Below are 12,729 nucleotides of genomic sequence, written 5' to 3'. Positions count from 1 at the left end.
TATTTAATTAAGTTCCACAGTATTTGATTTTGGTTTCAACAATGATTTTAATTTGTATACCAATATTGCTCTTCTCGTTCTATTGTAAAATATTATGAATGAAGTTAATGAGAGAATGACAAAGACAGCACCACCAACAGCAATTCCAATGATGGCACCAGTAGATAATAACGGATCTTTGCATTTATCATATTGATCAGTTACCAACACTGAGAAATCGGGATCTAATACGACTGTATTGACGAAAAATGGAATGTTAATTCCAAAATAAGATGATCCACCTTCTTCTTCGGATTCGATCAACTTTGTCGATGCTTTTTGTGGTTGATCATCGACCAATGCAATTTGAACGAATCTACCATAAAGGATCTTTCCATTGTATTGAAGTTTGATCCATTCCAAATCGTTGTTGTTTCCTGATGTTTCGATCGATGATGAACACTTTTCATCGTTGGAACTAAAGTTGGTTGACATTCTCAATTGAAGAAAATTGAGATTCGATTTGAATGAATAATGGTCGAGTGAAATCGTGTATTTCAAACTGTGTGGTGCAATTGTAATGTTTAATCCTGCAAATTGAATGATTCTCTCTTGATCTGACCAATCGATTTGAATGTATAAATTGGTTTCATTGTTGATTGCCAAAGAGTATTTGTATGTATTGTTGTTATTCGATGTCATCAATGTCCATTTCTTATTTAAAAGTGAATATCGATTGCTTACAACTTCCAATGAATCGATTTCAACCAATTCTTCAATTGAAATTTCAAGATTGATATCTGATTTTGGATCTGAAATCACTCTTGGTTCTTCTGGATCTGGAAGTGGTTTTGGAATGGCAAATGAAGTACCTTCACAATTTGGACCGAAATATCCTGAATTGCATTTACATTGATTGTTTAGGATGCATACACCATTGTTTGAACATTGATTGGTGCATGGTGGTGGAGGTGTTGTTGGTGGTTTTGTTGTTGGTTGTGGCGTATATGGAGCAGGAGTTGGTGGTTCACCATCATATTTACGGTGAATGATCGATTGATTGAATTTACTGAGATCATAAGTTGAATATCCGTTAAAGTTATCGTATTCATCTGTTAATCCGTAGAGAGACACCGATATATTTCCTGCTCCCCAGTAGCTTCCCAATGGAAAAAAATAATTTAAAATGCATGAATTTTTTTGTGCTGAACATGTAGATGTTGTATGTTCGATCTCTCTTATATTGCCAAGAAACGAAGTGAAATACAAAGTTGGGAAATATTTGATTCTTTGGTCATCTTCAATAACAACTTGGACAACTATAAAATATGCGATAGATGCATTGATTGATGTTGGAGACATTGAGAACGATGTTAAAGTTGGTGGATTTGAGTCTGGAGCTGGTGTATAGCAGAGATGATACACTGAAAGATTATCTCTTTGAATATATAGGAATGGACTAATGGTGTTTGGATCATCAGAATCTGATTCTCTGTAACCATCTGAAAGATATGCTGATACAACGGTATAGTTTTGACTTCGGCATGTTGTTTTGGATAGCTCGACGAGTGACGCAAAATTGTTTGAAATTTGTGAAAAATTAAATCTCTTTGGAACAGGATCATATTCACCTTGAATCACAACATATCCATTGGTAATTGGTGTATTTTCACAATTGACTTGACCAAAGCATTGGAATGTGAAATTGAATTGTAATCCTTGCTCTAGAGTTGTAATATCGATTGCTTTCAATGTCGGTGGCATCATGACAATATCCGAATAGGATTCGACTCTGATGTAGTAATTGGTGAATCTACTTAGCACAAACTTGGAAGGAATGTCTCGGTCACCAAGAAGAACATAGTTCAAGTTGTCACCAAAACTAGAGGAGTAAGGAATATACGGAAGTGAAAACTCATGAAAACCTGTTCCTGGAACAAAGCTACCTGACAATATCATGTTACTTTTTGAAAGATTTGGTGGTAAAATATCGATTTGAATCCTTGGGATAATATCATCATCTTGGCCAGCTAATAGTAGGAAGAGCTTTGAAGTATATTTTCCAATCGGATTTGTATCGTTAAATACTGCTTGTATATCTAAAATATCATCTACAGACCAGTAAACTAATAATAAAAATAGTATTAGCTTAATGTTATTCTTTTAATTCAAATTTAATAGTATCATACCTTTCTTTGGGAATCTGTTAATATAGTTAACAGTGAAGGGAATGAAAGTTTCACTTTTGAAAATAGATTTCAAACCAGATCTTGATTCAATGACAATACTGAATGATGAATCGTGATTGTAACCATCTACATTCATATCTACACTGAAAGTACCATTCCATATATTTCCACCAATTATATTTGATTGATATAGAATAACAGTTCCTTCACCTCTTGGATCATAATCCTCGAGAATTGTAATACTGTAGATTCCACTTTCTATATCTCCAGCTTGAATAGTGTATCTAAATGAATAATATGATAATGCTGTAATATTACAACTGATTAAGAATGGTGCTGTTTTATCTAAATATTTTGTAAAAAAAAAATGAGAATAAAATAAAAATTAATAAATTGTTTTTTTTGATTAGTTTTTACAAAATAACGTTACTTACCAACTTCAGGAATAGGATTGTTATATGTTTGAGGAATGAATGGTTGAATTTGATATATTGGTAATACATTCATTGATTGGGTATAAACTGAAAATGGATAGTCAAAGATATGATTATATTGCTTAAGTGTTCCTTTTCCAAAACCAAATGGGAATTTGAATTGAACTGTTTGATAATTATATTCGATTTTGAATGAATCTGATTGACCAAGTCTAAAATCTGAACGAATATAAATATTCCCATCTATAACATTTTCAAAAATATCATTGACTATAAGATTATTATTTGTAATATCTAATATGGAAAATTAATAAATAATAATAATTTATAAATATTAAATAAATAACTTACATTGTATTTCTTTAGATATCATTCTATTATTTAATAAAACTATGTTATCTTTAAAGTTATATAAACTTTGATTAAATGATAGACTAGTTTGAATAGGGGTTTGACATAAATAATGAGATGAAGATGTATTGGAGGAATAACCAATGAAAGTGGGTAGAATATTATTATTTGAGAATGAATTCATAGCAATTAAATTAAATAATTGATTTTCTTTAGATCTTATTTCTATGATTGAAGATATTTTTGGTCCAATGCTATTACTATTATATGTAGCTACTATTTGAATACTTTCTGGATAGGTAGATACTGATATAAAGTTGGTATTATTTAAAGTGGAAAGTGGATTATTTACTTGAAGGGTATAAGCTGAATTTTGATATACATCTATTATAGTAATGTTGAGTGGTGAAGTTGAATAGTTACAATGAATATTCATTATAGGATTGAGCGTTATATTAAATAAACCATCAGCGAAAGATGGAATTCCTTGAATTTGGCAACCAAAACAATTCGAATAATTTCGAGCCAATTGACAACCAAGACTATAGTATCGTGTGTAATTTAATTTAACTAATAAAACCACGTCTAAAGATATCTTCCTATCGACGAATACTGTATCTTCACTACTCTTCAGTGATAGTAGAGGTGCTTCGGAGCAATCGAAATCAAATTTTATTGGAATTCGCTTATTTAGTAATACAATTGGGTCGTCGCTATCTGGAGTAACACTAAAGTTTAAAATTGAAGTAAAACTATTTGGGGGAATAAGAATTACTTCATAAGAAAATGTGTGTTCACTTGTCAAAAGAATTGCTTCGGTATAATTTACCACCGAAATTTGGCTTATAAAAGTACAATTTGGTGTTCCATATTTCGGTAAATTATCAGGATACTTTATTTCATAAGAAAATCCATCTAAATAAAATAAAATAAATTAAATTAAAATAAATAATTGTTTTTTTAAAAATAACTAATTTTTTTTATACTAACTAATAAATTCACAAAAATAGAGAAATAATAAAAATAAACTTATTTTTTTATACATTTAAATGTTAATATTTTAAAAAGGTTTTAAACATCTTTGAAGTTAAGTTCTTAAACTTTGACAGTAAATAAAGAAATCAAAAAATAAACATTTAAAAAAAATATCTGACTAAACAACAAGATATTTTTTTTGACAGGTCGTGTCAAAAATAAACAAATCTGTGACATTAATCAAAAATAAAATAAAATAAAAAAATTAGTAGATGGATCTTGATTAGAATAAGATGTAAGGTTCTAAAGAAAACAAAAACAATAATAATTTTTACAATTCGATTTTATTAAAAGAAAATGAAATTTTGGGTTAAGTCTTTTGGCTGTTATTGTAACTCTACGGATTTTGTTGATTTTGATCCCCTGAGAGCTCTTAATTTGTATAATAATTTAGTTCTTCTAGTTCTATTGTATAATATCATAAAGGTAGATAGTGACAGGATTACAAAGACAGCACCACCAACAGCAATTCCAATGATGGCACCAGTAGATAAAACAGTATCATCTTTGCAATTATTATATTGATCAGTTACCAACACTGAGAAATCGGGATCTAATACGACTGTATTGACGAAAAATGGAATGTTAATTCCAAAATAAGATGATCCACCTTCTTCTTCGGATTCGATCAACTTGGTCGATGCTTTTTGTGGTTGACCATCGACCAATGCAATTTGAACGAATCTACCATAAAGAATCTTTCCATTGTATTGAAGTTTGATCCATTCCAAATCGTTGTTGTCTCCTGATGTTTCGATCGATGATGAACACTTTTCATCGTTGGAACTAAAGTTGGTTGACATTCTCAATTGAAGATAATTGAGATTCGATTTTGAATGAATAATGGTCGAGTGAAATCGTGTATTTCAAACTGTGTGGTGCAATTGTAATGTTTAATCCTGCAAATTGAATGATTCTCTCTTGGTCTGACCAATCGATTTGAATGTATAAATTAGTTTCATTGTTGATTGGTAATGAATATTTATATGTATTGTTGTTATTCGATGTCATCAATGTCCATTTCTTATTTAAAAGTGAATATCGATTGTTTACAACTTCCAAAGAATCGATTTCAACCAATTCTTCAATTGAAATTTCAAGATTGATATCTGATTTTGGATCTGAAATCACTCTCGGTTCTTCTGGATCTGGAAGTGGTTTCGGAATGGCAAATGAAGTACCTTCACAATTTGGACCGAAATATCCTGAATTGCATTTACATTGATTGTTTAGGATGCATACACCATTGTTTGAACATTGATTGGTGCATGGTAGAGGAGATGTAGTTGGTTCTTGAGGAATTGAAGGGGTTGGATTGGGTGGTTCGCCATCATATTGTCTATGAATAACAGACTGATTGAATTTACTGAGGTCATAAGTTGAATATCCATTAAAGTTATCGTACCCATCTGTCATACCATAAAGAGACAAAGATATATTACCAGAACCCCAATATTTTGGAATATATAAAGTATAGGTGATATCAATGCATGTATCATTGATCGTTTCTATGGTCATATCATTTTGATTTACTGAATCTATATAACCATGTAGACTGGTGTAATATAACATTGGAGCATACTTGAAATTTCTGTCGTCAGAAATAATTGCTCTCACTTTAATTGTATTTGCAATGGCTGCATTGATGGTGGTTTGGGATATTGAAAAGCTGTTTAAAACTGGTGCAATGATATCAGGAGTTGCTGTTGAACATTTCAAGAATGTGGTTCTTGAGTTTTGGTATATATTTAAGAAAGGACTTATTAAGTTTGGATACTCTGAATCTGACTCTCTATATCCATCGGTAAGATATGCTGATACCACTGTGTAGTTTTGACTTCGGCAAGTTGTTGTCTGAGATAAAACATATTGACTTTGGTAATATCCTGTTACACCTGTAAAAGATAGTTCCAAAGGAGTTGGATCGTAATCACCCTGTACTATAAAATATCCTCTTACTGGTGTATTTTCACAATCGACTTGACCAAAACATTGAAAAGTAACATTGAATTGTAATCCTAGTTCACTTGACTTGATATTGATTGATTTAAATATTGGTGGCATCATGATAATATCTGTACTTGAGGATACCCTAAGTGTGTAGGCTGAGAATTGGATGTAGAGGAGATTTAAGGGAATGTCCCGGTCACCAAGAATTAAACCTTCAATGTTATCACCAAAACTAGATGTAAAAGGAATGTATGGAACTGTGAACTCATGAAGTCCTTGAAATGCACCACTTGATATATATTCTCCAAACAGAATTAATCTTTGCTTTGATAGATTTGGAGGTAGGATATTTAATTGAATTCTTGGAATAAGAGCACTTGCATATGCCTTGTTAATCTTGATATATAGTTTATTGGTATAGATTGCTACTGGAGTAGAGTTGGTAATATTTACGGAAATGAAATTGATAATATCATCTGCTGTCCAAAAATCTAATATCTGATTGATTAGTAATAGTCTTGGCAAAATCATAAAAGATATACATACATCCGGTTGGAAAAGCTGGTATTGGATATCCAATTTGATTCGGAATAAAAGATAAACTTTTATAAACTGATTTCAAACCAGATCTAGACTCTATAACGACGCTGTAAGAACTATCATGATTGACTCCAGTTTGAACAACTTGTTTGGAGAATGTTCCATTCCACAAAGTACCTTTACTCAAATCAGATTCGAAAAGAGTGATTGTTTTCTCATCTCTTGGATCATAGTCCTCCGATATTGTGATACTGTAAATACCACTTTCAATATCAAATGCATCAACTACTATGTTGTAAGTGTAATTTGAAAAACCTAATATAATTATGCTCGTTAAAGAAGGTGGTGTTTTATCTAAAATTCTATCGTTAGTAATAAAATAATAAGATTAACATATACATTTACTTACCAACTTGTGGAATTGGATTGATATAGGTTTTGGATTTGATCGATTGTGATTGGTATAATGGTGAAGCAGTCATCGATTGTGTATAAACTGAAAATGGATAATCAAAGATATGATTATATTGTTTCAATGTTCCTTTTCCAAAACCTAATGGGAATTTGAATTGAACTGTTTGATCATTGTATTTGATTTTGAATGAATCCGATTGACCAAGTGTAAAATCTGAACTACTATAAATATTTCCATCTATTATTCTCTCTGTTAGAGTTTTTACAATCAAATCTTTGTTCAAAATTTCTAATTTTTAGATTATGTTGTTAATAAATATAGTTTATAATTTATTTGTTTTTAAAAACTTACGGGTTATATTTTTCATTGGGGAAATACGCATAGTTAAAGGCAAAACATCTTTGAAAGAGTATAACTCTTGAGTCATATATACACCTGATTGGATTGGTGATTGATATAAGTATTTTGAAAATCCAGTCACTGAAGAATATCCAATCATCGTAGGAATTGAGAAACTCTGTGTGAGTGAGTTTAGCACAACATAAGTGAATAAAGAGTTTACGGTGGAAATGACATTATAGATAGTTGAAAGCAGAGGTTGAATGTTGTTGCTACTGGGTCGTACAATGATATCTGATTCCAAAGGTAATACATCTACGTTAGATGGATTTGTAGTGTTGAACATTTGATACTGCGAATAACTGAATGATATATTTGTTGATTTACCGCTAAACGGTTCACTGATTGCTATTTGCAACATTGAGGAATAATTACAACCTTTGGTTTGAATTATTGGGTCAATGGTCACAATGTAATTACCATTCATATAATTAGGTATGCCATTTACCGAGCATTCGAAGCAATTCGATTTCGACAGGCACTCTAAAGGTTGGTACAGTGTATAATTAGTTTTGAGAATGTATATTACTTGCAATGAATTGACCTTGTTTTTATAAGAGGGTTTGGAAATTGTATTGACATAAAGAGGAATTAGATATTGGCATTTGAAGTTATAAAAAATCTGACTCTGGTTTATATTCAAGACTACATTGTTGTTCTGGGGACTAACACTAAATTCCAACTCTGCATTGACACTATTGTCACTAAAGTCAAACCTGTTTGTTACTTTAAGAATATTGTCACTACTGAAAGATACAGGTTCAGTAACATTAGTAACCGAAATTACTACATTATAGGTACAATTAGGTGTTCCGTATTTGGCAGGATTATTGTCAATGATAATGGATGTCCAAAATAAACCATCTAATAAAAAAAAATAAAAAATCAATAAACTGTGATCATATTCGAATATGAACTGAAATAGAAACTTACAAATGATGTTTATAAAAGATAAACAAATAAATAGAGATAGAAATAATTTATTCATTTCAGAATAACTAATCTATAACATAAAACAGAAAACTTATGACACCAAAGATATTTCGAAAAATACAAAGGAAAATTTATAAAATATCTTTTAAAATAAAGAAAAAAAAAAAGAGATCTTAATCAAGAAAAAAATGTGGAATTTAAAAAATATCTTCTTTGACATGATTCGTTTCAATGAAATGGGAAAAAAGAAAATGTGCTCATCGCCAGGCGTCAAAAAAAAAAAAAAAAGAAAAAAAAGTAGAGATAAAATTTGTATGTCGCACCTTATAGATGTAAAATTAAATTAAATTTTAATAAATAATAAAAATACAATGAATTTAATATTACAATTTAAGAGCTATTATTTTCATTTCGATTTCATGTTGGTCTGATTTCACTATGTTTTGAAGATCTTGATCGTTGTGTATGGTTTGATATGGTCCGGCACCTGATTGATTGGATTGTACAGTGAAATCAAGATTATCCAATGAAAATTTGAGTTGAATCTTTTCTTTCAGCGACTTTAGTGTTGGGAGTTCCTTACTTATCTCAACATGTCGTGGATCTAAATGATGACAACTAACTCTGATCTGTGAAATTAGAATGAAGTGAATGTTATTGATTAGTCACTATTAATTGATTGGTTGCAATATAGCTAATAATGAATTTTAATGAAACTTACAGAGATAGAGTCGGTGGATTGTGGAACGGCAGGCAATGCTTTGGTCGATGGTTTTGGACTGTCGTTGAACGAAGGTGATCTTGGTGGCTCTGGTAATGGTTTGTTCTTGACTGCCTTGCGCCACTCGTCAAAGTCGACATGACTCTTTGACTGTCGCTCACGATCCTCTACGTATTTCTTGTATTCCACCATGTGGTTGGTCTCGATGACCTGTTTGAATTCGCTGAGCAGACTGTTCAGAATCTCTGGCGACTCGGTTTGGAACCACCAGATCTGGTGACAACTGTAGAGCAGTTCGAAGCTGTTTGGTTCGCCACCACTGTGCTCACGAACCAGACATGCATCCAGTGGAATATTACCCTTGACCTTCAGCGGTGATTGATCTCCGGTGTTGGTTTGTAGAGCCGAGTTTACAGGCTGAGCAAACACCAGCAGATCGTTGAACAAATAAAAGTTTCCATGCTTTGGCTTCTTGTTGTAGGTAGTGGAGCTGTTTCCAGGTATGATGAAACCCCAGCTAATGAGCTCACCCTCCTTGATTAATTTTCTGGAAGGTGACAATATTTTGATGTCACTACCACTCTCTGTTATTCTAGTTTGAATATCATACATTCTCATTTGTCCATCAAACTCACGTTTCTTTTCATTTACAATGGAAACAATCGATTCTATCTTTTTCTGTGCTTCCTGTAATAATGTATATGATGACATTGTATTTGGAGTTGATTTAATTAATTCCTAAAGATGTAAATCAAATTTTAGTTAATAAATCAATTGATTCATCATTTTTCTGCTTAATTATAAATTATAACATACTCTAAGTAATAAAGGATATTTACAAACTCTTTGAACTGGTTTAATTAAGAAACTGTCGAATGGAAGTGAACGACATTCTCTTCTCGTCAGGAGATATCCCAAGAATGAACAGTTCTTTCCACGTAACGCTGAGAAGGTGGAAAGTGCCTTCTGTTGGTTACTACAATATACAAAATAGGACTTTAGGAATTGGGACAGCGAGATGAACGCATTGGCAATCGATGCACCGAAATCAGTGTTATTTGGATCGGTTGGAATCGGTAGTTCAACAAACTTCTTATAGAGTTCATGGTTTACCATGAGAAGTTGCTCGACATTGCTAAAGAGAATGTTGATCTCCTCGAGCGCTGCACCTTTGGCATCTTCCTGGCCGACCATTTCTCTACGCATCCACACCATGATCTCCATATCACGAATGTAATCACGTTCGGTAACTATAATCTCTTCGATGACACGCGATCTCTGGTCGGTTGCTTGTGGCATCTCTGGAAGATTGGGTGGCAGTAGTGGCGCAGATCCAGTTGGTGACTGTGAAACGAGCGACAGTGAAGAGGTGGAGGAAGACGATCCGATGTGCATGGACGATGCAGATGGCGCATCCTTGAGATGCGAAGATGAATTGGATTGGGGTGATGCTGTAATAGGTGCTGGTGATGCTGCGCCACTTGTGTCACTTCCCATGCTGTGACGTTGTGGTGTCAGTTGGAGCGACGAGTTTCCACTGCCTGCGTTCACCGATAAAAGAGGAGGTGATATCGATGCCATCAAATCACCTTTACTTCCATTCAACTCATTTCGTTTGATTGCCCATTTTCTCAGTTGCTGTGGTTGTCCATCTTCAGAGTCGCCGTCGACCGAGGTGTTGTCGTCGATACCGGTAGCCGGCGAAAGTGGTGTCTGTGAAACAGGTGAACTAATTACAAATTCATCGTCACTATTACCAAGTGAATTGCTATCCTTCTCCTTCTCACCGCTACCCAAAATAAAAGAAAAGAATCTACTTCTTGCCGGTGAAGTATTGTATTTCTCTCTCTCCTTTTTCTTTCTCTCGATATCTTTGTTCTTTACCACCTCTGACATATCGGCAAATGACATCTTTGGTGAAGAAACACTTTCATTTCCATTCGACGATGTTGCTGTTGTTGATGTTGTTGTTGTATGTGAGTTCGTATTTGATTCTACTTCGGCATCGCCACTATCACTATCTTCATGGTCGGCTTCATCACCAGACAAAACGGTAAGAGGTGAACCGGTACCGGTTTCTCTTGTTCTTTCTCTTTCCTTATCCTTTTCTATCTTTAGAGTTCTCTTCTTCTCACGCTCCATTGTTCTCTGTCTCTTTTCCTCTGCTTTCTTCTCACGTTCCAACTGTTTCAATCGCTCCTTTTCATCACGTTCACCTTTTCTCGACTTTTCTTTCTCCAACTCCTTTCTGTCGCGCTCCTCACGCTCCTCTTTCTTTAGACGTTCACGCTCCGCTGCCTTTTGTTCCTTCTCTGCCAAACGTTGTTTCTCACGCTCGTCTCTCTCCAGCTGACGTTGTCTTTCGCGTTCTGCTTCCTTCTCCTTGTCAAGGGGTGGCGGCAACGGAATGGACATCTTCTCCATACTTGGTTGTGTCGGTAGAGTCGGGGTGATACCAGAAGACGATCCCGACAAACTACCACCACTACTACTTCTCTTCTTTGGCGGTAACTCTGGTGGTACAACAGAAGCGGTTGTAACATTTCCATTTCTCTTTTCCTCTTTCAAAGCAACATGATGATGTTGTTCCGAAACAGCTGTATCTTTTCCATTTGTGCTCTCTGCTTTATCTTTCTCACCATTCAAAATTAGAATATCACGATGTGCTATATTGTCCATTTGATCTCTGCTCTTGACTGCCAACTTAACAAAGGAACCAGGTGGAAGCTTTGCCTTCTCGTCGAGCGCAACCAGCGATACTGTATTGGCTTTTGGTCGATTTGCACCGTTGTTGATTGGCTCACCATTATTGATCTTTGTAGACTTTAGTTTGATATTCATAAAGTTCTCGGAACTCTCTTTTGGTGCAATCGGTAGAGATGACGAAGAAACAGATCTCTGACTATTATCTGGCTTCGGAGCGGTAGTAGTCGCTCTTATTCTCGTAACATTTACACTATTACCTGTTGCACTACCAGCATTGGTATTTACTACACTTGGCAATGGTTTGGTAATGGTAGAAGCTGACGAAGTCGTTGTTCTTGGTTTCGTTGGTAGAGGTGGAGGTGATGCTGATACTTGTGTTGTCGTTGTTGTTGTTGTTGTTGTGGTTGGAACTGAAGGTAAAGGTTTCAAAGAACCAGTAGATTGACTTAGTTTATTGGTTTTTGGTGTAATAGTATTTGGACGTACATTATTATTATTATTTGTTGTTGTTGTTGTAGATATAACGGGTGCTGGTTTTAATGTTGATTTAGATGTTGCAGTAGTTATTTTGGGTGCTGTGAATGTTGTTGTAGTTGGTGTTGTTGTTGAAGCTGTAGGAGATGCCAGCGCATTTCCACATTGCGTGCAAAACTTTGCTTGCGGAGCACAATTTGTATTACCACAACTAGAACAATGTTTTGTCATTTACAACTATTATTTATTTATTTATTGATTTATTTATCTTGATAAAATAAAAAAACTAAAAGTACAAATGATTTATTCTATTTAAAATCTCTATATATATTTACTATAAGAAATTGATGATATAATATCTTTGTTTTGTTTTGTGATCAAATATTGATTTTGTCTATACTATTATTGTGTTGATATTATTGCTATTATTATTTCCTTATTTAATTGGTAATGATAAGGTAATAATGGTGTTTTATGATTTCGAATATAATGGGTAAAAAACTATAAATTCTGGTGTGTTTTAATGTTATTCTGTTAATATTCAAGATAATAAAAGAATTTCTCTTAATTGAATATTGATATTGTTAAATATTTTATACTACA

The 12,729-nt window shown here is 33.4% G+C and overlaps 3 protein-coding genes across 3 annotated transcripts; all 3 read right to left on the bottom strand.

Moving 5' to 3' along the window:
* Positions 1-3: 3 nt before the first annotated feature.
* On the bottom strand, positions 4-4,165 carry PPL_06871 (calcium-binding EGF-like domain-containing protein; the record flags this gene model as incomplete). The annotated part of the gene is made up of 7 exons (XM_020577722.1): positions 4-1,138; positions 1,247-1,771; positions 1,808-2,105; positions 2,169-2,513; positions 2,603-2,872; positions 2,954-3,868; positions 4,153-4,165. 7 exons carry the CDS (start codon positions 4,163-4,165, stop codon positions 4-6), a joined length of 3,501 nt encoding a protein of 1,166 aa, XP_020432170.1.
* Positions 4,166-4,314: 149 nt separating this feature from the next.
* On the bottom strand, positions 4,315-7,719 carry PPL_06870 (calcium-binding EGF-like domain-containing protein; the record flags this gene model as incomplete). The annotated part of the gene is made up of 7 exons (XM_020577721.1): positions 4,315-4,758; positions 4,790-5,011; positions 5,042-5,923; positions 5,948-6,429; positions 6,485-6,840; positions 6,884-7,181; positions 7,245-7,719. The coding sequence occupies 7 exons, from the start codon at positions 7,717-7,719 to the stop codon at positions 4,315-4,317; spliced, it is 3,159 nt and encodes a 1,052-aa protein (XP_020432169.1).
* Positions 7,720-7,903: 184 nt separating this feature from the next.
* gxcQ (pleckstrin domain-containing protein) lies at positions 7,904-12,357 on the bottom strand (the record flags this gene model as incomplete). The annotated part of the gene is made up of 7 exons (XM_020577720.1): positions 7,904-7,957; positions 8,080-8,156; positions 8,226-8,290; positions 8,613-8,854; positions 8,947-9,229; positions 9,557-9,684; positions 9,763-12,357. 7 exons carry the CDS (start codon positions 12,355-12,357, stop codon positions 7,904-7,906), a joined length of 3,444 nt encoding a protein of 1,147 aa, XP_020432168.1.
* Positions 12,358-12,729: the final 372 nt, after the last annotated feature.

Source organism: Heterostelium album, assembly GCF_000004825.1.
Source record: "Heterostelium album PN500 unplaced genomic scaffold PPL_scaffold6, whole genome shotgun sequence".
In the NCBI taxonomy this organism is placed as follows: Eukaryota; Evosea; class Eumycetozoa; order Acytosteliales; family Acytosteliaceae; genus Heterostelium; species Heterostelium album.
Note: the sequence above shows the minus strand (reverse complement) of the source record. Positions and strands in the feature narration are given on the sequence as shown.